This window comes from Oryzias latipes, chromosome 9, assembly GCF_053564925.1.
Source record: "Oryzias latipes strain Hd-rR chromosome 9, Olatipes_Hd-rR_3.1".
Classification (NCBI taxonomy): Eukaryota; Metazoa; Chordata; class Actinopteri; order Beloniformes; family Adrianichthyidae; genus Oryzias; species Oryzias latipes.
The window spans coordinates 35,737,241-35,761,401 of NC_136245.1; the positions used below are offsets into that span (position 1 = coordinate 35,737,241).

The 24,161-nt window shown below is 44.3% G+C and overlaps 1 protein-coding gene, 2 long non-coding RNA genes and 1 other non-coding gene across 5 annotated transcripts; 2 read left to right on the forward strand and 2 right to left on the reverse strand.

Annotated features, from left to right (window-relative positions):
• Nucleotides 1-1,497: 1,497 nt before the first annotated feature.
• Nucleotides 1,498-4,458, forward strand: LOC144994648 (uncharacterized). Its single transcript, XR_013658251.1, has 2 exons — nucleotides 1,498-4,289; nucleotides 4,364-4,458. It is a non-coding gene; the product is annotated as an uncharacterized LOC144994648 (long non-coding RNA).
• A 2,044-nt stretch (nucleotides 4,459-6,502) lies between these two features.
• Nucleotides 6,503-11,117, forward strand: LOC144994647 (uncharacterized). 2 transcript variants are annotated; one of them, XR_013658249.1, is made up of 4 exons: nucleotides 6,503-7,712; nucleotides 9,962-10,038; nucleotides 10,115-10,257; nucleotides 10,342-11,117. It is a non-coding gene; the product is annotated as an uncharacterized LOC144994647 (long non-coding RNA). The 2 variants fall into 2 exon arrangements; XR_013658250.1 differs by having other exon boundaries at nucleotides 10,141-10,257.
• Nucleotides 8,481-20,804, reverse strand: LOC144994645 (uncharacterized). The gene is made up of 2 exons (XM_078953455.1): nucleotides 18,026-20,804; nucleotides 8,481-17,911 (listed from the first exon to the last, which is right to left on the reverse strand). The coding sequence occupies exons 1-2, from the start codon at nucleotides 19,031-19,033 to the stop codon at nucleotides 16,823-16,825; spliced, it is 2,097 nt and encodes a 698-aa protein (XP_078809581.1). The 5' UTR covers nucleotides 19,034-20,804; the 3' UTR covers nucleotides 8,481-16,822.
• Nucleotides 13,592-13,694, reverse strand: LOC144994654 (U6 spliceosomal RNA). Its single transcript, XR_013658256.1, has one exon. It is a non-coding gene; the product is annotated as a U6 spliceosomal RNA (small nuclear RNA).
• Nucleotides 20,805-24,161: the final 3,357 nt, after the last annotated feature.

Genomic DNA, 24,161 nt, shown 5'->3' on the forward strand with positions numbered 1-24,161 from the left:
GTCATGTTTATTAGATAACGGATTCAGAAAAAAGTCCAAATATTCTGCTGTATAATAGGTTTCACTCTCACAGTCTGAAACAATGGGTCTGCCAGGAGGAATTTTAGATGGAACGGTCCATTTTTGGGGATCTTTATGGATTTTGGGTAACATATAAAACCGTCTGGGCCTCGGTTGCGAGTTGCCCTGCAGGTAAGTTTTTTGTTTTTTATTAATAAATTTCTTTTTCAATAAATTATTAATAATTGTATCTACTAGGGGGATTGTATCTAAATAAATGGGTTTATTGAGTTTATGATAATAAGTTACATCATTTAACTGTCTGTAACCTTCATATAAATAATCTTTTTTATCCATAATTACTGTTACACTGCCCTTATCGGCTGGTTTAATAACTATATCATTATTTTGGGCTAATTCTTTTAGAGCTTTGGTTTCCTCACCACTCAAATTTGGAGTGTTATGAATGATTTTAAAATCATTCTCAAAGTATGAAATATCCTGGTCTATTAAACGGTTAATTTGTGGTGGGAGAGTAGCAGATGGGGGTGTCCAGTCAGATTTCAGTGTGAATGGCTGAGGTTGGATGCTGCTTTTGTCCTTATAGTGAACAGTTAACTTAATTCTGCGATGGTACTCCTGTAAGTCATGTCTGGATTGAAAGGTCAAATTCTTACTGTTACATTTGGAAGGGATGAAAGTAAGACCTCTGCTCAGCAGGGAAAGCTGTGTGAGAGAAAGAACAAAGTTATCACATAGATTCATGACTCCATCTTTCCCCTCCCTCTGTGAGAGGCTTAAAGGGAGCTTCAGTTTAACCACGAAGCCCAGTGTTCCAGAATCCTCTTCGCGGTAGCTGCCGTCCAGTGGATGCTGTCAGTTTGGGTCTCAAAGAAGCCACTGAGTGGGGGGATGTAGTCTGTCAGTTCTTGGATGTGTTGATTTAAATGGATAAGGACGGCTTTTTCATCTGGTGAAAGGTGAGGTGAAAAACTGACGTGAGGGACGAGGATCGTGGCGTCTGGGAATCTCTGTCCTGCTACAGTCAGGGCTTTGATCATCTCTTTCACTGGAGCTTTTTTATCCCTCTGGGATCTGTTGTTGAGGCCGAAGGATAGCAGGAGAACCTCTGGTTCCGTCTGGAAGGTGGCCGTCTTCAGGAGAAATTCTGCATGATGCCATCTGGCGCCAGGAAAACTGTCCAATTGTACATTTCCACCTTTAAAAGGTGGAAGGCGGCTGATGTTTGAGTCTCCTATGATGACCTTCTTCTGTTGTATGTGCAGGTGCCACTCTGTAAATTTGCGGGGCGTGTTGTCGTGTCGTGTTGGAGCACACACCTGCATTTCTGCTGCAGAAGTTGTCGTCTGCTCTGCTCGCTCGATGGCTAGGCGAGATTGCACGCTGGATCTCAGCTTGGAGAGAGTGGCAGGGGTGAGTGTGTGGTACCCTCTGCTCTCCATGGTGCTGGTTTGGACAGGAGGAGGAGGACTCCCTTCTCTGTGGGAGGAGCGTTGGCTTACTCTTCTCTGGCTCAGCGCTGTGATCTGCTCATCTGCTGGTTCTGGCTCCAGAGTGATTTCCTCTTCGGCTTCAGAGTCAGCCTTCTGCATGTCGAGAACTCGTACGACACTTTCTGCCGTAGAGCTTATTTGAGAGCGATTTATGCGTGGTGGAAGAGGGATTACAGGAGAAAGACGAGATGGGGATGTGGGAGGAGAAAGTTCTGTTTCACTTGCCTCCTCAAGGTCAAACAGAGGTGACCAGTCCTCCTGTTGTGGTTCTGTCATGGTCTCCACTGAAACCCGGGAGATTGGTGCAGGGGGAGGCGCTGCGTGGATTTGGGCGATCGTTGTGATCTGATGACTGCTGCTTTGTGGTGAAGGGGGTGGCCGTGCTGCAGCTGGGCTCTGTGGTCTCGTGGAGGGAGGCTGGTTCACTGGAGGTGATGATGGAGCCAGCTCAATCACAGCATGTGGGTCCTCTTCTGCTGTCTGGTCAGCTGTCTGCGTTGGGAGAGAAGAAACGGCAGCAGCAGGAAGAGGAGCAGGAGGTGCTGTTTCTGTCGTCCTGGCAATGATGACCGCCTGGGCACGGTCTATTGTATCCTGTCTCAGGCGTCTGCCTAAATTACGTTTCGCCCACGTTGTGGCTATTTCAAAGGGGCCTCTCCAGTCCGGTGAAGGAAACTGGGTGAGCTTTTGCATTTCAGAGTCAATGTTCTTTTGATAATGCTCTCTGAGGATGAGAACGGTAGTGAAGGCCCAATTTCTAGCATTGCCGTCAATCAAAGTCTGTGTTTGTAGATTTGGGGATGCTGGTTTGATAATTGTAGCTAGATTGTTTGTTATTTTGTCCAGGGAGGGAGGATGAGCCTCTCTGGACACATTGGTGAGGTGGTGTACAGCTTTAATCAGTCTGTTCATTACACGCACCTTCTCTGTAAAATCAGGGTCATTAGACTGTACCCTGTGGGGGGGGGCTTCATTCCGAGCACCTGCTGGTACAAAGACGTAGTGGCCATTTTGGTTGGAGGGACCGCGTGGCCTAGGTCTTGGCGCACGCCGAGCGCCATCTTGAAATGGGTAGCGCGGCCCGCTATAGAACGGCTGCGGTGCAGGGCGATGTCTAACCTGCTGTCTGCCGTAGAAGGTCGGCTCCAGAAAATGGGCTCCCTCTCTGGTGACGTCCGCATAGGATCGGCGTCCGTCTCGGCGTGTGTAGCTGGAAAAATCCGCAGCTGCACGTCTGTTCTGTGGCCTGTCGCGTTCATAGGCCCGTTCCCTCCGTCTGCCTCCTCTGGACTGCACCAGTATCCATCCGTCGTCGTGTGGGCGCGGTGGCATGGCTTACTGTGGTCCTGGTTTAGTTCGGCCCGTTGCAGAAGGTACCTCCGTCACACGTGGCTAAGAAGCTATGCTAATACTGGGAGGCTATGCTAATAATAAACTAGGAAACGTGATTTACCGATCAACTTCGGTTTAATAAAAAAATAATACAAGCCAAGGTTGCAACGTTTCGATCAAAATAAATCTTCTTCAGGCTGGCTTATCAACAATAAACATGTAAGTAGGCATACACACGAAGAACAGCTCCGAGCGTGCGCTTCCTCACAGTGTTGGAAGCAACTGTTTGTAAGATGGCGGACCATGTCCCATCCTGCACCTGGGCTGCTCATCCAATCCGGAGGCGTTGCTGGGCAGAATGTTGCCTTCACAGGTCGCTGGGTCATGAAGGCTCGGAGCGTTGCATTCAAATGCATACGAACATTTGTAATTTCATATAAAATTAAACTTTTTTTATATAAAAAAATCTCAACATTTTAAAGAGTATTGTAAATAAATGAACAATATATTTAAACATTACATTTTCAAGAATTGAATGCAAAAAAAATAGTAAGTGAATATAATAAATTACAACGCTATGGAAATTCTGCACAGGATCAATCACTGTGTTCTGTGTAAAAAAACATTCAACTATGCATTTATTGTATATTGTTCTTAATGTAACAGTGATAACCAAAAAATGAACTAGAGTATTGTTTTTTATCCAATATAATTAAGGCTGCAGTGGCAAAGGTGAGAGTAATCCCTTTAAAAGAAAAAGATGTGATAGATGTTAGTTTTAAATTGCAGTCATGAAAATAAAGAACATGGCAATATTCAATTTTTAAAAAATAGAAAGAAGTGATTTGGGGGGAGAGAAGAGAGACAGAGACCCTGCGGAGAAGCAGAAGGTTCAGACGAGTTAGGTGTTAGGGTTGGGGCGAGAGCTCCACGCTGTAAACCTGGAACCCCCATATGTACAGACCATTTCTGTCTCCACTCAGATCTCGCCCTCCTCTCCAGACCATATAGAATATTTAAAATTTAGTATTTTTTGTGTTGAATCTAAATTCTCACAATCTGATTAGGCTTAGGGCCTTCCAGTCAGAGACGGTTAGGTTTAGGGGCAGAAATCTTTGGGCAGGGCTATATGGAGATGGATTGTGTCAATTATTGGTCTCCCTCTGCTGGACACAAAAATGAAAGGGGGTTACAAAATATGAATGTGTAGAGGGAATGTTTAGCATCTCCCTCTGCTGGACAATGGAAGGAAGAGCAGCCAAGCGTCACCTATGAGAACAAAGATGGTTTTTTCTCATTAAGACCTTTTGGATGGAGGGTGTCTAATTTAGAAATCCAAATTCTTTCATTTTTTCTTCTCTCAGGGGTTGACCATCTGGGATTCATCTGAACGATCGTTGCTCTAACTGAATCCCATCCGTGAAGCATAAAGTGTTGGACCAGGTAAGTGTCTGTGTTTTTTTGTTTTGTGATGTTGTGTCTGTGTTGGGTGAATCTAACTAAGAGAGTGTTTCCAGTCTCCCCAACGTACTGTATCCCACAGGTGGAGCAGGAGATAATATAAATGCAGTTTTGAGAGTGGGGGCTCCCCCTGCATAGAGACGGAAACACATTTTTGTTGTGGTGGCTGCATATCCAATCCAAGTGTTTGAAAAAAGAGGTGAGTGCTCTGGATTTGGGTGGTGTAGGGGGGGGAAGTTTGGCTCTAATTAAGATGTCCTTAAGATTTTTATTCCTCCTATAGGCTGGTAGAAATCTATGCTCCTTGAGCAGCCCCTGGCCCTGAACAAGATCCCGGAAGTTCCTCCTGAGGACTCTCACCATCCTGCACGTGGCTGCCGAATATGTTGTAATGATGGGTAAAAGGGGGGATGTATCAATAGTTTTAATTTGTTGAAATGACTTAAAACACTTTCTTAGAAAGGTGCAGGAATAACCTCTTGTGTATAATGCCGAAAAAAGAATTTTGGTGGCCTTTTTAAAGTCTGCCTGTTGGGTGCAGATTCTGTGGAAGCGGAGCAGCTGGGATTTAACCAGACCTGCAAATGTGTGTTTGGGATGAAAACTGGTTTTATGTAACAGTGCATGTGTGTCTGTGGGTTTAAAATAAACTTTAATGTCCAATTTGTGTGTGGTGTGAAAGTCACTTCCCTTAAATGTGGTTGTGTCTAGAAAGTCGACTGAAGAGGCGTGGCATGTTGATTTGAGTTTGATGGAAGGGTTGTGGCTGTTGAGAGTCCCCAGGAAGGTTCCAAACTCCTGCTCAGAGTGCGTCCAAACGCCCCAGATGTCGTCGAGGTACCTGTAATAACAGAGCGGCTTTAAAGCACATTTCTGTAGTGCAGAGGATTCCCATTCTGCCATGAATATGTTGGCATAAGCCGGTGCAAATTTTTTGCCCATAGCTGTGCCTTTAATTTGAACAAAAAATTCTCCATTAAATTCAAAATCATTTCTGTTTAGATTAATCTCTAATAATTGGAGAAGTTCTTTATCTGGTCGTTTTTTGTCTGGGTATTTATGAAAGATTCTTTTAATACTGTCAATGCCCTCTTTGTGGTCAATATTGGTATATAAGCTATCAATATCCATAGTAAACAGAAAGGAGTCTGCTGGGATTACTAGCTGTTTAATTTTTTCAATAAAATGATATGTATCTTTAAGGTAACTGTCATGTTTATTAGATAACGGATTCAGAAAAAAGTCCAAATATTCTGCTGTATAATAGGTTTCACTCTCACAGTCTGAAACAATGGGTCTGCCAGGAGGAATTTTAGATGGAACGGTCCATTTTTGGGGATCTTTATGGATTTTGGGTAACATATAAAACCGTCTGGGCCTCGGTTGCGAGTTGCCCTGCAGGTAAGTTTTTTGTTTTTTATTTATAAATTTCTTTTTCAGTAAATTATTAATAATTGTATCTACTAGGGGGATTGTATCTAAATAAATGGGTTTATTGAGTTTATGATAATAGGTTACATCATTTAACTGTCTGTAACCTTCATATAAATAATCTTTTTTATCCATAATTACTGTTAGACTGCCCTTATCAGCTGGCTTAATAACTATATCATTATTTTGGGCTAATTCTTTTAGAGTTTTGGTTTCCTCACCACTCAAATTTGGAGTGTTATGAATGATTTTAAAATCATTCTCAAAGTATGAAATATCCTGGTCTATTAAACGGTTAATTTGTGGTGGGAGAGTAGCAGATGGGGGTGTCCAGTCAGATTTCAGTGTGAATGGCTGAGGTTGGATGCTGCTTTTGTCCTTATAGTGAACAGTTAACTTAATTCTGCGATGGTACTCCTGTAAATCATGTCTGGATTGAAAGGTCAAATTCTTACTGTTACATTTGGAAGGGATGAAAGTAAGACCTCTGCTCAGCAGGGAAAGCTGTGTGAGAGAAAGAACAAAGTTATCACATAGATTCATGACTCCATCTTTCCCCTCCCTCTGTGAGAGGCTTAAAGGGAGCTTCAGTTTAACCACGAAGCCCAGTGTTCCAGAATCCTCTTCGCGGTAGCTGCCGTCCAGTGGATGCTGTCAGTTTGGGTCTCAAAGAAGCCACTGAGTGGGGGGATGTAGTCTGTCAGTTCTTGGATGTGTTGATTTAAATGGATAAGGACGGCTTTTTCATCTGGTGAAAGGTGAGGTGAAAAACTGACGTGAGGGACGAAGATCGTGGCGTCTGGGAATCTCTGTCCTGCTACAGTCAGGGCTTTGATCATCTCTTTCACTGGAGCTTTTTTATCCCTCTGGGATCTGTTGTTGAGGCCGAAGGATAGCAGGAGAACCTCTGGTTCCGTCTGGAAGGTGGCCGTCTTCAGGAGAAATTCTGCATGATGCCATCTGGCGCCAGGAAAACTGTCCAATTGTACATTTCCACCTTTAAAAGGTGGAAGGCGGCTGATGTTTGAGTCTCCTATGATGACCTTCTTCTGTTGTATGTGCAGGTGCCACTCTGTAAATTTGCGGGGCGTGTTGTCGTGTCGTGTTGGAGCACACACCTGCATTTCTGCTGCAGAAGTTGTCGTCTGCTCTGCTCGCTCGATGGCTAGGCGAGATTGCACGCTGGATCTCAGCTTGGAGAGAGTGGCAGGGGTGAGTGTGTGGTACCCTCTGCTCTCCATGGTGCTGGTTTGGATGGGAGGAGGAGGAGGACTCCCTTCTCTGTGGGGGGAGCGTTGGCTTCCTTTTCTCTGGCTCAGCGCTGTGATCTGCTCATCTGCTGGTTCTGGCTCCAGAGTGATTTCCTCTTCGGCTTCAGAGTCAGCCTTCTGCATGTCGAGAACTCGTACGACACTTTCTGCCGTAGAGCTTATTTGAGAGCGATTTATGCGTGGTGGAAGAGGGATTACAGGAGAAAGACGAGATGGGGATGTCGGAGGAGAAAGTTCTGTTTCACTTGCCTCCTCCAGGTCAAACAGAGGTGACCAGTCCTCCTGTTGTGGTTCTGTCATGGTCTCCACTGAAACCCGGGAGATTGGCGCAGGTGGAGGCGCTGCGTGGATTTGGGCGATGGTGGTGATCTGCTGACTGCTGCTTTGTGGTGAAGGGGGTGGCCGTGCTGCAGCTGGGCTCTGTGGTCTCGTGGAGGGAGGCTGGTTCACTGGAGGTGATGATGGAGCCAGCTCAATCACAGCATGTGGGTCCTCCTCTTCTGTCTGGTCAGCTGTCTGCGTTGGGAGAGAAGAAACGGCAGCAGCAGGAAGAGGAGCAGGAGGTGCTGTTTCTGTCGTCCTGGCAATGATGACCGCCTGGGCACGGTCTATTGTATCCTGTCTCAGGCGTCTGCCTAAATTACGTTTCGCCCACGTTGTGGCTATTTCAAAGGGGCCTCTCCAGTCCGGTGAAGGAAACTGGGTGAGCTTTTGCATTTCAGAGTCAATGTTCTTTTGATAATGCTCTCTGAGGATGAGAACGGTAGTGAAGGCCCAATTTCTAGCATTGCCGTCAATCAAAGTCTGTGTTTGTAGATTTGGGGATGCTGGTTTGATAATTGTAGCTAGATTGTTTGTTATTTTGTCCAGGGAGGGAGGATGAGCCTCTCTGGACACATTGGTGAGGTGGTGTACAGCTTTAATCAGTCTGTTCATTACACGCACCTTCTCTGTAAAATCAGGGTCATTAGACTGTACCCTGTGGGGGGGGCTTCATTCCGAGCACCTGCTGGTACAAAGACGTAGTTGCCATTTTGGTTGGAGGGACCGCGTGGCCTAGGTCTTGGCGCACGCCGAGCGCCATCTTGAAATGGGTAGCGCGGCCCGCTATAGAACGGCTGCGGTGCAGGGCGATGTCTCACCTGCTGTCTGCCGTAGAAGGTCGGCTCCAGAAAATGGGCTCCCTCTCTGGTGACGTCCGCATAGGATCGGCGTCCGTCTCGGCGTGGGTAGCTGGGAAAATCTGCAGCTGCACGTCTGTTCTGTGGCCTGTCGCGTTCATAGGCCCGTTCCCTCCGTCTGCCTCCTCTGGACTGCACCAGTATCCATCCGTCGTCGTGTGGGCGCGGTGGCATGGCTTACTGTGGTCCTGGTTTAGTTCGGCCCGTTGCAGAAGGTACCTCCGTCACACGTGGCTAAGAAGCTATGCTAATACTGGGAGGCTATGCTAATAATAAACTAGGAAACGTGATTTACCGATCAACTTCGGTTTAATAAAAAAATAATACAAGCCAAGGTTGCAACGTTTCGATCAAAATAAATTTTCTTCAGGCTGGCTTATCAACAATAAACATGTAAGTAGGCATACACACGAAGAACAGCTCCGAGCGTGCGCTTCCTCACAGTGTTGGAAGCAACTGTTTGTAAGATGGCGGACCATGTCCCATCCTGCACCTGGGCTGCTCATCCAATCCGGAGGCGTTGCTGGGCAGAATGTTTCCTTCACAGGTCGCTGGGTCATGAAGGCTCGGAGCGTTGCATTCAAATGCATACGAACATTTGTAATTTCACATAAAATTAAACTTTTTTTATATAAAAAAATCTCAACATTTTAAAGAGTATTGTAAATAAATGAACAATATATTTAAACATTACATTTTCAAGAATTGAATGCAAAAAAAATAGTAAGTGAATATAATAAATTACAACGCTATGGAAATTCTGCACAGGATCAATCACTGTGTTCTGTGTAAAAAAACATTCAACTATGCATTTATTGTATATTGTTCTTAATGTAACAGTGATAACCAAAAAATGAACTAGAGTATTGTTTTTTATCCAATATAATTAAGGCTGCAGTGGCAAAGGTGAGAGTAATCCCTTTAAAAGAAAAAGATGTGATAGATGTTAGTTTTAAATTGCAGTCATGAAAATAAAGAACATGGCAATATTCAATTTTTAAAAAATAGAAAGAAGTGATTTGGGGGGAGAGAAGAGAGACAGAGACCCTGCGGAGAAGCAGAAGGTTCAGACGAGTTAGGTGTTAGGGTTGGGGCGAGAGCTCCACGCTGTAAACCTGGAACCCCCATATGTACAGACCATTTCTGTCTCCACTCAGATCTCGCCCTCCTCTCCAGACCATATAGAATATTTAAAATTTAGTATTTTTTGTGTTGAATCTAATTCTCACAATCTGATTAGGCTTAGGGCCTTCCAGTCAGAGACGGTTAGGTTTAGGGGCAGAAATCTTTGGGCAGGGCTATATGGAGATGGGTTAGGGTTAGGGTTAGGGTTAGGGTTAGGTGTTAGGGTTGGGGTGAGGGTTCCAAGCTATACGCCCGGAGCCCTCGTGCACGGACCATTTCTGTCCCCACGCAGATCTCGCTCTCCCCTCTGGGTAATATGAAATCAATTATTTTATTCAATCACAATCTAATTAGGTTTAGGGCTCTCAGGTTCAATTTGGTTAGGATTAGGATTAAAAATCTTTGGGGCAAGGCCATATGAGAATAGATTCTGGAAAAATAATTTACAGGGGGTGAAAAAATCTGGTGATGGAGAGGGACTGTTTAGCAACTCCCTCTGCTGGCCGAAATGGGGAAGAGCGGTTAAGTGTCTCTAATTAGAATAATGGTGTTTTTTTTTTTTGTTTTTTTTTTCTCATTCAGGCCTCTAGGATGGAGGGTGTCTAATTTGGAAATCCAATTTCTCTCATGTCTTCTTCTCTCAAAGGTTGACCATCTGGGATTCGTCTGCACGGCTGTTGCTCTGACTGAATCCCATCCGTGGGAAATGAAATGTTGTACCAGGTAAGTGTCTGTGTTTTTGTGTTTTGTGATGTTGTGTCTGTGTTGGGGGAATTTAACTAAGAGAGTGTTTTTCTAGTCTCCCCAACGTACTGTATCCCACAGGTGGAGCAGGAGATAATATAAATGCAGTTTTGAGAGTGGGGGCTCCCCCTGCATAGAGACGGAAACACATTTTTGTTGTGGTGGCTGCAAATCCAATCCAAATGTTTGAAAAAAGAGGTGAGTGCTCTGGATTTTGGTTGTGTAGGGGGAGGAAGTTTGGCTCTAATTAAAATGTCCTTAAGATTTTTGTTTCTCCTGTAGGCTGGCAGAAATCTGTGCTCCTCGAGCAGCCCCTGGCTCTGAACCAGATCCCGGAAGTTCCTCCTGAGGACTTTCACCATCCTGCACGTGGCTGCCGAATGTGTTGTGACAATGGGTAGAAGGGGGGCTGTATCAATAGGTTTAATTTGTTGAAATGACTTAAAACATTTTCTTAGAAAGGAGCGGGAATAACCCCTTGTGTATAATGCAGAAAAAAGAATTTTGGTGGCCTTTTTAAGTCTGCCTGTTGGGTGCAGATTCTGTGGAAGCGGAGCAGCTGGGATTTAACCAGAACTGCAAATGTGTGTTTGGGATGAAAACTGGTTTTATGTAACAGTGCATGTGTGTCTGTGGGTTTAAAATAAACTTTAATGTCCAATTTGTGTGTGGTGTGAAAGTCACTTCCCTTAAATGTGGTTGTGTCTAGAAAGTCGACTGAAGAGGCGTGGCATGTTGATTTGAGTTTGATGGAAGGGTTGTGGCTGTTGAGAGTCCCCAGGAAGGTTCCAAACTCCTGCTCAGAGTGCGTCCAAACGCCCCAGATGTCGTCGAGGTACCTGTAATAACAGAGCGGCTTTAAAGCACATTTCTGTAGTGCAGAGGATTCCCATTCTGCCATGAATATGTTGGCATAAGCCGGTGCAAATTTTTTGCCCATAACTGTGCCCTTAATTTGAACAAAAAATTCTCCATTAAATTCAAAATCATTTCTGTTTAGATTAATCTCTAATAATTGGAGAAGTTCTTTATCTGGTCGTTTTTTGTCTGGGTATTTATGAAAGATTCTTTTAATACTATCAATGCCCTCTTTGTGGTCAATATTGGTATATAAGCTATCAATATCCATAGTGAAAAGAAAAGAGTCTGCTGGGATTACTAGCTGTTTAATTTTTTCAATAAAATGATATGTATCTTTAAGGTAATTGTCATGTTTATTAGATAACGGATTCAGAAAAAAGTCCAAATATTCTGCTGTATAATAGGTTTCACTCTCACAGTCTGAAACAATGGGTCTGCCAGGAGGAATTTTAGATGGAACGGTCCATTTTTGGGGATCTTTATGGATTTTGGGTAACATATAAAACCGTCTGGGCCTCGGTTGCGAGTTGCCCTGCAGGTAAGTTTTTTGTTTTTTATTTATAAATTTCTTTTTCAGTAAATTATTAATAATTGTATCTACTAGGGGGATTGTATCTAAATAAATGGGTTTATTGAGTTTATGATAATAGGTTACATCATTTAACTGTCTGTAACCTTCATATAAATAATCTTTTTTATCCATAATTACTGTTAGACTGCCCTTATCAGCTGGCTTAATAACTATATCATTATTTTGGGCTAATTCTTTCAAAGCTTTGGTTTCCTCCCCATTCAAATTTGTAGTGTTATGAATGATTTTAAAATCATTCTCAAAGTATGAAATATCCTGGTCTATTAAACGGTTAATTTGTGGTGGGAGAGTAGCAGATGGGGGTGTCCGGTCAGATTTCAGTGTGAATGGCTGAGGTTGGATGCTGCTTTTGTCCTTATAGTGAACAGTTAACTTAATTCTGCGATGGTACTCCTGTAAATCATGTCTGGATTGAAAGGTCAAATTCTTACTGTTACATTTGGAAGGGATGAAAGTAAGACCTCTGCTCAGCAGGGAAAGCTGTGTAAGAGAAAGAACAAAGTTATCACATAGATTCATGACTCCATCTTTCCCCTCCCTCTGTGAGAGGCTTAGAGGGAGCTTCAGTTTAACCACGAAGCCCAGTGTTCCAGAATCCTCTTCGCGGTAGCTGCCGTCCAGTGGATGCTGTCAGTTTGGGTCTCAAAGAAGCCACTGAGTGGGGGGATGTAGTCTGTCAGTTCTTGGATGTGTTGATTTAAATGGATAAGGACGACTTTTTCATCTGGTGAAAGGTGAGGTGAAAAACTGACGTGAGGGACGAAGATCGTGGCGTCTGGGAATCTCTGTCCTGCTACAGTCAGGGCTTTGATCATCTCTTTCACTGGAGCTTTTTTATCCCTCTGGGATCTGTTGTTGAGGCCGAAGGATAGCAGGAGAACCTCTGGTTCCGTCTGGAAGGTGGCCGTCTTCAGGAGAAATTCTGCATGATGCCATCTGGCGCCAGGAAAACTGTCCAATTGTACATTTCCACCTTTAAAAGGTGGAAGGCGGCTGATGTTTGAGTCTCCTATGATGACCTTCTTCTGTTGTATGTGCAGGTGCCACTCTGTAAATTTGCGGGGCGTGTTGTCGTGTCGTGTTGGAGCACACACCTGCATTTCTGCTACAGAAGTTGTCGTCTGCTCTGCTCGCTCGATGGCTAGGCGAGATTGCACGCTGGATCTCAGCTTGGAGAGAGTGGCAGGGGTGAGTGTGTGGTACCCTCTGCTCTCCATGGTGCTGGTTTGGATGGGAGGAGGAGGAGGACTCCCTTCTCTGTGAGGGGGGCGTTGGCTTCCTTTTCTCTGGCTCAGCGCTGTGATCTGCTCATCTGCTGGTTCTGGCTCCAGAGTGATTTCCTCTTCGGCTTCAGAGTCAGCCTTCTGCATGTCGAGAACTCGTACGACACTTTCTGCCGTAGAGCTTATTTGAGAGCGATTTATGCGTGGTGGAAGAGGGATTACAGGAGAAAGACGAGACGGGGATGTGGGAGGAGAAAGTTCTGTTTCACTTGCCTCCTCAAGGTCAAACAGAGGTGACCAGTCCTCCTGTTGTGGTTCTGTCATGGTCTCCACTGAAACCCGGGAGATTGGCGCAGGTGGAGGCGCTGCGTGGATTTGGGCGATCGTGGTGATCTGATGACTGCTGCTTTGTGGTGAAGGGGGTGGCCGTGCTGCAGCTGAGCTCGGTGGTCTCGTGGAGGGAGGCTGGTTCACTGGAGGTGATGATGGAGCCAGCTCAATCACAGCATGTGGGTCCTCTTCTGCTGTCTGGTCAGCTGTCTGCGTTGGGAGAGAAGAAACGGCAGCAGCAGGAAGAGGAGCAGGAGGTGCTGTTTCTGTCGTCCTGGCAATGATGACCGCCTGGGCACGGTCTATTGTATCCTGTCTCAGGCGTCTGCCTAAATTACGTTTCGCCCACGTTGTGGCTATTTCAAAGGGGCCTCTCCAGTCCGGTGAAGGGAACTGGGTGAGCTTTTGCATTTCAGAGTCAATGTTCTTTTGATAATGCTCTCTGAGGATGAGAACGGTAGTGAAGGCCCAATTTCTAGCATTGCCGTCAATCAAAGTCTGTGTTTGTAGATTTGGGGATGCTGGTCTAAATGAGGAACGCTTCACGAATTTGCGTGTCATCCTTGCGCAGGGGCCATGCTAATCTTCTCTGTATCGTTCCAATTTTAGTAGATGCACTAGAGAAGGGTTAGGGTTAGGGGTTAGGGTTAGGGTTGGGTTTTAGGGTTGGGGTTAGGAGTTAGGGGTATACTTGTATGCACTGGCCAACTGGCTGACATTGTGGTTTTAAAACAAATGGAGGTTCTATGCTGGATTTGATCCTGGGTTTTCAGAGTGGCAGGCCAGTAATTTCCATATAGTGCCACTGGGAACCCGTGGAGTACTGTGAAGTGGAGTTCTATTTAAACAACTTCATAATAAAAAAAAAATAAAAATAAAAAAATAAAAATAAAAAATAAAAAATAAAAATAAAAATAAATAAATAAAAAAGGGGGGGAAAAAATAGAGAAAAAGCAAAATAAAATAAAAAAGGGTGTGGGGGGAATTTTGGGGCCCTAGAGATAATTAAATAATAAGAGATACAGGTGGCTAAGAGGTGGATGGATGCAATAGTGAGTGCTAGAAAATAAGTGCTAAAATTTTAAAGTGCTAAAATTTTAAAGTGCTAAAGATAAAAGCAAGTGCTAAGATTAAAAACACACATAAAAAAACATAAAAGCATGCAAGATTAGGGTCGCATGCATTAATAAATAATAAAAATACAACATAGAACAATTAGGTATTGCATCGTCCACCAAAATAAAAGTGTAAGCCACCATAGTACTTAGAAGTAAAATTTAAAGTCAACTTTTATTTGGGGGGGGGGGGGGGGGAAAGGGGGTTAAAATAATCTATTGGTACATCACCGGGTAGGTTAACAGAAAACAAAAAAAAAAAAAAAAACGAATAAGGGGGCAGAGGTTGTTTTATAGGTGGGGAGTGAAAGCAACGGTGTGGCTAGTCAGGGAGGTCAATCCTCATTTAGGCCGCCCGGGGCCATCGTCCCGAGTCTTTGGATCCAAATTCTCTCTGCTCTCTTTCTCTGCCCACACGTCCATCTGTCATTGTGTTCCAGTCCAGATATTATGAGATGAGTTAAGGGGTGTAGTGTAAAGTGTGAAACCAGGTGGGTGGTAAGTCGTCCTGCCCTAATGTTGTAGAGATGTTGATTAAGACGGGTTTGAATTGAATGTTGTGTCTCTCCAATATAGTGCTTATTGCACAGGGTGCAAGTGATGATATAAACTACGTTTCTCATGACTAGAGGTAGTGAAGCTAAAATTGGATATGATGAGCCAGTTCTAATATTGTGGATGATTTTCCTGGATTTGAAATGATGGGTCAATTGGGGTTGGGGTGTGTTTTTATGTTCACTGTAAAGGGACGTGACCAGGAGAGACTTAAGGCTTTTATGTTTTCGATATGCTGATATGATTTGGAGGTTGTTAAATGCAGGATGGTGAGCCTTTGAGTTGGTGAAATTCTGCTTGATTATGTGATGAAGTCCTGTTATTTTGTGTGAGAACGTAGATACAAATGGTACCAATTGTGGAGTGTGACAGGGGGGATGTGAAGAGAGGGAGGAATCTGGGGGTTCAGATTCTGGGGCCTGGGCAGGGGGGGGGGGGGGTAGTCTGAGAGCGGGTGGGAGCAAGAGAAGCCAAAGTGGAAGACTTTATGGATCTGAGGAAGCGTTTTGAATAGCCCCTGGTTCTGAGACTTTTAAAGAGGGTGGTGGTGGCAGAGTGAAAGTCAAGGGGGTTTGAGCAGATTCTATGAAAACGGATGATTTGTGATTTTATAAGACCTTTAAATGTATGCCTAGGATGATAACTGGTTTTATGAAGTAGTGAATGGGTGTCTGTGGGCTTGAAATAAACCTTAGTCTGTAGGGTATATTGCGTGCTGTTGGTGACTTGGAAAAAGACGGTGGTGTCCAGGAAGTTTATTTCATGTGCGTCAATGGTATGTTTGAGTTTAATAGATGGATGATGGTTATTTAAAATATTGAAGAATTCGGTAAATTGGGTGATGGAATGAGACCAAATGCCAAATATATCGTCCAGATATCGGAGGTAGAGGGTTGGTTTAATTGGGCATTTGGTTAAGGCTTCCTGCTCCCACTCGCTCATGTAAAGGTTAGCGTAAGAGGGGGCAAACCTTTGGCCCATGGCCGTCCCGGTAATTTGAAGATAGTATTGATTATTGAATAAGAAGTCATTATTGTTTAAACAGAGTTCAATTAGTTGTAATAATTCTTTGTCCGGACGTTTGGGATTTGGATATTTAATAAATGTGTTATTAACTGTGCGTAGGCCAAGATGAGTGTCTATGTTGGTATAAAGACTGTTTACATCTATGGTGAAGAGAAAGGATGATTTTGGGACGACCATGGGCCGTAGAATGTCCAGAAAATGGTAGGTATCTTTGATGTAGCTTGGGTGTTGCACGGAGAGGGGGCCTAGAAAATGGTCGATGTATTGGGAGATATGGTACGTGGCACTATTGCAGTCGGAGATTATTGGTCTGCCGGGAGGAACTTCAAAGGGAACCGTCCAGGTGGGGGGTTCTTTATGTATTTTGGGGAGTAAGTAAAAGTAGCGGGGTCTTGGGATGTCAGGTCCAAAGAGGAAATCGCGTTGTTTTGCCGTTATGTATTTTTTCGTATATAGTGTTTGAATTATGTTCCTGAGAGTGACCTGGGTATGTGGTTGCAATGAGTCTGCTATGAGTTTATAATATTTGGAATTTTGAAGTTGGCGGTTAGCTTCAAAGAGGTATTGTTGCCGGTCCATGATTACAATTTTGGAACCTTTATCTGCTGGTTTGATGATGATATTGGGGTTGCGAATGATTTGGGTGAGGGCCCTGCGCTCCTCCCCACATAGATTGTCTGAGACATCTGCCGGGAAATGGTAGCGTGCTAGGGTCCTCCGGTCAGTCTGAAGTAGTCTAAGTGTATGGGGATGAAGACCAGAGTCGTGCGGTTCCCAATTGGAAGGGTGTGTGAATGGGATATGTTGATAGGCAGTAGGGCTGTTGGAAAAGTGGTCAATGAGTTTGAGTCTCCTGTGGTAGAGACAGAGGTCTCTCTGAAGTTCCTCCCGATCAAAGTGGATGGGTCGAGGGACAAAAGTGAGCCCCCTTTCAAGAAGATGGCGTTGAGAAGCTGAAGGTGTGAAGAGGGTGGACAGATTGAGAATTGAGGATTGGGATTCCCAGCCCAGGTCCCACTCTGGGTGTGTAGGGGTGTGAGGTACCGGTTGGGCCTGTGAATTTAATGTAAATTTAATTGCTGGATCCAGTTGTGAAAAATGAGGTTGGCTGTTTCAGAGGTCCAATGTATGTTGTCCTTCTCCGTATGGAATGTATCATGGGGGATTTCTGTGAGGAAAGGAACCGTTATGGTCATGGTGTTATTGATGAGCTTAAGATTGTTGCGTTGAACTGGGCTTAGGTGGGACGAAAAGTTCATGATGGGAAAGTAAAGGTCTGCATTAGGGAAGGTCGACTTAGCCTGGCGGAAGAGGCCCTTCAATTGTTTGATGGAGGTTTGCTTGGGGTCCTGATCCTTATTATTAATTCCCACGGAGAATATAACTATTTTAACCTGTGGGTTTGGGGGGGTCTTTTCACAAACCTTTAGAAAATGATAGATCGTGGCCCCAGGATAACTGTCCAGTTGAATCTGGCTGTAGTTGTGTGGAGGAATCCTGTTAATGTTTGAGTCCCCCAGAATCAGGACTGGTTTCCGCGGCTTAAAAGACCAAGACTGAATTTTGCGGTTGGAGCGTGCTTGATGGTAAGTGGGGGCAAAGAGCTTTGGAGTGGTTGGACTAAATGGGGAGGTGAAAAATGATGGGTTAGGCCTGGGTTCCGTGGTCACGGGGCCAAGGGTCCTTTGGTAGACAGAAATGGGGTCTTGTTGCGAAATGTTGTCCTGTAAGTATGAGCCCTCCACTATAGGTGAAGTGTCTGATCCAGGGGGATGTGGAGGATCAGAATAAGAAGGAGGAGCCGGAGTTGGTTCACAAGAAGAAGTATGAGGAGACGAAGGTGTAGGGGTCTGTGGGGGCCGAGAAGAAAACTGGTGAGGAGAGTCATCCATGTTTGAAAGGTCTAGTAGTGAGGTTGGTTCCAAAGAAGGAAGGGGAACCAAGGTGGACTGATCTGGGACATAGCTGGGCAGCGTCGTCCCAACCCGATTGGTTGAGGAGGGCTCAGAGTGGGTTGTTTGGTGGTCTTGTTTGACCTCCACATTCCCTCTCATCATTTTTGCCGACTCCTCCCCTTGCAGGGGTGTGTTTTTTAGGGAGGGAGTGCGCCGCCCAGCCGGATAGCCTGGGGAGCCGGTCCCGTCAGACTGCTGAGAAGATGGACAAATTTCATCAGAAGTGAATACTGAAACATTTGAATGTAGTTTCAAAAGAATAGGTTGTGAAGTTTGGATTTGCATGGGTGGGCGTGGAGGTGGATGTACCTGTGCTAGGAGCGGAAACGCCACCTTGGAGCCAGGTTGAAGTGTCTGGTTAAATGAGACAGAGGGTATAGAAATGGAGGGAACCATGGAGTTTTCTTCAGGGTGGGCCTCCTGGGTTGAGGAGTCTTTCCTGGGAATCTCTGAGGTTCTTTGTGGCCTGGGGGTGATAGTAGGAAATAAGGAAGGGATAGATGATGGTGGAGACATCAGAGTTGCTCCCTTAATAAGAGATTGAGGCAGCGTACTGGGGGTTGCTGAAGAGGCTGGTAGAAGAGAGGTTGAGACTTTTATAGGTCCACTTCTAGCTGGTGGTTGCCTGTTAGGAGTGAGTTTGGAAGCATGTGATGGCTCAACAGTTAAATTGTTCTGATGGCATGAGGATATTGGTGAGGAAAGAGGCCTGAAGAAATGTACCAGCGTCTGGGGTGCTTTGGCTGCAGGCAAAGGCGGAAAATTCTCCAAGTCCCGCGGAGTTGGGGGTTGGACATCGCAGCCACCAGAAGATGGTTTTGTCTGAAGGATGGTGTTGACAGAGATGAGAGTTCCTGAAGTCAATTTGGGCCCGTATCGCTTTCGGGCCCAGCCGATGGCTATCTGTAGGGCTAATGGATTAAATGCATTGGTTGGAAAAGAGTTTATTGCCAGAGAGTAATGTTGCTGTAATATGAGAATAGTGTTTTGCATCCACTGGGCTGTATTACTGTGGATTTTTTTGTAGGTGTCTTCTGTAGGGGTAGATGGTTTAATAAAGTTTGTTAGGCGGGTGACTTGGCGCATCATACCAGGTGGAACTGTATGAGTGGCTTGTGCAGTGTCCATTATGTTTTTATGGTGAATGGCTTGGATAAGTTTAAAATATTGTTTACTGGTGGCTCTAGTCTGTGGATCTGGTGGGTGATTAAGTAATGTTGGTGGTTTTTGGGTGTGTAATGACATAAGGGGTTGTGGGGGAGGGTGTGGACCTGAGTCTGCCCTACTCTGGTGGGTAAAACCATTGAAGTGCGTCATGGTGGATAAGGCTCCTACCTGGCTGCCGCTGGAGGTTGTCTCTGTAGCTGTAGAGTCCAGTTCCAGTGGGAACCCAATTTAACCTGTGGGTGGATACTCCAAGGGTTGGTGTCTCTCCAATATTCTGCTCCCCCCAGGGAGGAGGGAAGCTGAAGTCCTTCAGAAGAGGTACTGGTTCGGTGGCAAGTGTGGTGCTCCAGTAGGACGGAGAAAAAAACAGATTTGTTTAGGCACACATCCGAAAGTCAGCGAGAGGTAGGTGCTCCGTATTAGGTGTAAAAAAAAGGAAAAAAATCCATAATGAACTCCTTAATTTAACAGCCAGGGCTGTTGGAGCCCTCCACCATGAAAATCACACTATACTTTTATTTAACTAAAAAAAAGGGTCCTTTTAATCAAAAAGAGTTTAAAAACTAATTTAAAATTTAAAAAAAAAAAAAGTTGGGGAAAATTACCCCAAATAAGAGGCTAGCAAACACAATGTTATGGGTTATACACACCAGAGCAGAGATCCCAACGTTTCGCAACCAAGTTGCTTCTTCAGGGGTTAATGACTCAGGTCCAAGAGTCAGTCTATATACTCTTGGGAGGGGAAGATAGTCCCTCCCACTGGGAGGGAAGGCCTATGGAGCAAGAGTATAGTATACATTTTGGAGGGAAGGAGGTTCAAATCCTCAGTAAGGATGCTGTGTCCTAAGTTGATTGGTTAAAGAGGCCCATGTGACAAGTCACGGGGTGTCTTGGTAGATCCTAGTGGTGGTTTAAATGATGTGTCCTTAACTGATTGGTTAAGGGTTGGGGGCGTGAGCCAGATTCATAAGAGTGCTATTAAAGAGAAGTGCTGCTTCTTGCCAGTGTGGTTAGCTCATCCAGTTAGGCAGAGGAGCAGCAGCCAAAAAGCCTGGGATCGAATCCCACCCAGGAACCCATGTCCTTTTCTTTAAAAGAAAGAACAAAGTTAAGTCCCAGATGGTAATGTGGTGAGTGGCATAAGAAGAGTGAAAATAAATACATTTAAAATTTCATGATAAATGAGGTTATTTCAAGACAGATGGATGTTAGTTGGCTTCAGCTATTTATTTCCAGTGGTCAGCACAGTGGCACGGGCGGGGTTAGGGTTGGGTTTTAGGGTTGGGGTTAGGAGTTAGGGGTATACTTGTATGCACTGGCCAACTGGCTGACATTGTGGTTTTAAAACAAATGGAGGTTCTATGCTGGATTTGATCCTGGGTTTTCAGAGTGGCAGGCCAGTAATTTCCATATAGTGCCACTGGGAACCCGTGGAGTACTGTGAACTGGAGTTCTATTTAAACAACTTCATAATAAAAAAAAATAAAAATAAAAAATAAATAAAATAAAATAAAAAATAAAAATAAAAATAAATAAATAAAAAAGGGGGGGGAAAAAATAGAGAAAAAGCAAAATAAAATAAAAAAGGGTGTGGGGGGAATTTTGGGGCCCTAGAGATAATTAAATAATAAGAGATACAGGTGGCTAAGAGGTGGATGGATGCAATAGTGAGTGCTAGAAAATAAGTGCTAAAATTTTAAAGTGCTAAAATTTTAAAGTGCTAAAGATAAAAGCAAGTGCTAAGATTAAAAACACACATAAAAAAACATAAAAGCATGCAAGATTAGGGTCGCATGCATTAATAAATAATAAAAATACAACATAGAACAATTAGGTATTGCATCGTCCACCAAAATAAAAGTGTAAGCCACCATAGTACTTAGAAGTAAAATTTAAAGTCAACTTTTATTTGGGGGGGGGGGGGGGGGGGGGGGGGGGGGAGGGGGTTAAAATAATCTATTGGTACATCACCGGGTAGGTTAACAGAAAACAAAACAAAAAAAAAAAACGAATAAGGGGGCAGAGGTTGTTTTATAGGTGGGGAGTGAAAGCAACGGTGTGGCTAGTCAGGGAGGTCAATCCTCATTTAGGCCGCCCGGGGCCATCGTCCCGAGTCTTTGGATCCAAATTCTCTCTGCTCTCTTTCTCTGCCCACACGTCCATCTGTCATTGTGTTCCAGTCCAGATATTATGAGATGAGTTAAGGGGTGTAGTGTAAAGTGTGAAACCAGGTGGGTGGTAAGTCGTCCTGCCCTAATGTTGTAGAGATGTTGATTAAGACGGGTTTGAATTGAATGTTGTGTCTCTCCAATATAGTGCTTATTGCACAGGGTGCAAGTGATGATATAAACTACGTTTCTCGTGACTAGAGGTAGTGAAGCTAAAATTGGATATGATGAGCCAGTTCTAATATTGTGGATGATTTTCCTGGATTTGAAATGATGGGTCAATTGGGGTTGGGGTGTGTTTTTATGTTCACTGTAAAGGGACGTGACCAGGAGAGACTTAAGGCTTTTATGTTTTCGATATGCTGATATGATTTGGAGGTTGTTAAATGCAGGATGGTGAGCCTTTGAGTTGGTGAAATTCTGCTTGATTATGTGATGAAGTCCTGTTATTTTGTGTGAGAACGTAGATACAAATGGTACCAATTGTGGAGTGTGACAGGGGGGATGTGAAGAGAGGGAGGAATCTGGGGGTTCAGATTCTGGGGCCTGGGCAGGGGGGGGGGGGGGGGGTAGTCTGAGAGCGGGTGGGAGCAAGAGAAGCCAAAGTGGAAGACTTTATGGATCTGAGGAAGCGTTTTGAATAGCCCCTGGTTCTGAGACTTTTAAAGAGGGTGGTGGTGGCAGAGTGAAAGTCAAGGGGGTTTGAGCAGATTCTATGAAAACGGATGATTTGTGATTTTATAAGACCTTTAAATGTATGCCTAGGATGATAACTGGTTTTATGAAGTAGTGAATGGGTGTCTGTGGGCTTGAAATAAACCTTAGTCTGTAGGGTATATTGCGTGCTGTTGGTGACTTGGAGAAAGACGGTGGTGTCCAGGAAGTTTATTTCATGTGCGTCAATGGTATGTTTGAGTTTAATAGATGGATGATGGTTATTTAAAATATTGAAGAATTCGGTAAATTGGGTGATGGAATGAGACCAAATGCCAAATATATCGTCCAGATATCGGAGGTAGAGGGTTGGTTTAATTGGGCATTTGGTTAAGGCTTCCTGCTCCCACTCGCTCATGTAAAGGTTAGCGTAAGAGGGGGCAAACCTTTGGCCCATGGCCGTCCCGGTAATTTGAAGATAGTATTGATTATTGAATAAGAAGTCATTATTGTTTAAACAGAGTTCAATTAGTTGTAATAATTCTTTGTCCGGACGTTTGGGATTTGGATATTTAATAAATGTGTTATTAACTGTGCGTAGGCCAAGATGAGTGTCTATGTTGGTATAAAGACTGTTTACATCTATGGTGAAGAGAAAGGATGATTTTGGGACGACCATGGGCCGTAGAATGTCCAGAAAATGGTAGGTATCTTTGATGTAGCTTGGGTGTTGCACGGAGAGGGGGCCTAGAAAATGGTCGATGTATTGGGAGATATGGTACGTGGCACTATTGCAGTCGGAGATTATTGGTCTGCCGGGAGGAACTTCAAAGGGAACCGTCCAGGTGGGGGGTTCTTTATGTATTTTGGGGAGTAAGTAAAAGTAGCGGGGTCTTGGGATGTCAGGTCCAAAGAGGAAATCGCGTTGTTTTGCCGTTATGTATTTTTTCGTATATAGTGTTTGAATTATGTTCCTGAGAGTGACCTGGGTATGTGGTTGCAATGAGTCTGCTATGAGTTTATAATATTTGGAATTTTGAAGTTGGCGGTTAGCTTCAAAGAGGTATTGTTAGGGTTAGGGTTAGGGTTAGGGTTAGGGGTTAAAGATTAGAAATTCACCGCCAAAGGCGGTGAACTTCAAGTGCATAGGCCTTCCCTCCGTCCAGAAAGCCAGAATCATCCGCCCCACACTCAAAAATTAGAATAAATGGACTTACATATTCAAAAATTAGGCTCTCATCGTCCTGGATAACTTGTATTTTCAATTTTGTCTCCTCTTCTTTTTTCTTTGCAGGAACATTTCCTCTATTTCCTCAGGTAAGTAGCCTTGTCTTTTCTTTGCAGGATATTTTTCAGGCTCCTCCTGGTATCACTTGTTGCCCAGAGTAATGCATTATATTTCGGACTTCCTGGTCCTTCTTCAGATGCTGAACTGAGCACATTTTGTTTGTATATCCCTTGTGCATGAGAGCTTGGATGGAATAAAAATCCTTTGTCCAAAATCCGGGTCTGATTGCCTTCTGTTTAATTGTGCCTCCGTATGACAGGGCTGCAAGGTGAGTGAGTGAGTTGGAAGAAGCAGGTCCTCTTAAATAGAGCAGGTGGGCGGAGTTAGCCTTTGTTTTGCTCCTGAATGGCTGTGGATCCATGCTTTTCCGAAATTGTCCGTAGCTTTATGGCTCTTTGAAATATAGTCTCACCTATTGTTTTTAGGAGTGGGAGCACACCCCCCCTCACCAAGATGAGGTCCAGACAGTTAAGGAAATCACCCAGCTTGCACAAAACATTTTTCTTTTTCCTCTTCAGTCATTTGTCCTCCAAAAATCCTCTCAGAATAGGTTTTTCTTACTTCTTCACTGAGGTTAGGTTCAGGATCAGGTGACTTGGAAGGTATGTATAGTCCAAAACATCATGTCTGAGAAAAAATCTTTTCTTCTACAGCATGGCAGGGAGTGGGGTTTCAAACCCTGGCACCAGACTGACAAAGGGGCACGAGCTTGTCAGGGGTTAAAGATTAGAAATTCACCGCCAAAGGCGGTGAACTTCAAGTGCATAGGCCTTCCCTCCGTCCAGAAAGCCAGAATCATCCGCCCCACACTCAAAAATTAGAATAAATGGACTTACATATTCAAAAATTAGGCTCTCATCGTCCTGGATAACTTGTATTTTCAATTTTGTCTCCTCTTCTTTTTTCTTTGCAGGAACATTTCCTCTATTTCCTCAGGTAAGTAGCCTTGTCTTTTCTTTGCAGGATATTTTTCAGGCTCCTCCTGGTATCACTTGTTGCCCAGAGTAATGCATTATATTTCGGACTTCCTGGTCCTTCTTCAGATGCTGAACTGAGCACATTTTGTTTGTATATCCCTTGTGCATGAGAGCTTGGATGGAATAAAAATCCTTTGTCCAAAATCCGGGTCTGATTGCCTTCTGTTTAATTGTGCCTCCGTATGACAGGG

Excerpts from the sequence above, each read along its gene's own strand:
- LOC144994645 (XM_078953455.1), bottom strand. The coding sequence starts at position 19,033 with ATGACGCACTTCAATGGTTTTACCCACCAGAGTAGGGCAGACTCAGGT. Across the intron at positions 17,912-18,025 it reads CGTTTCCGCTCCTAGCACAG|CAGTCTGACGGGACCGGCTC; the intron begins GTACATCCACCT and ends CCATCTTCTCAG.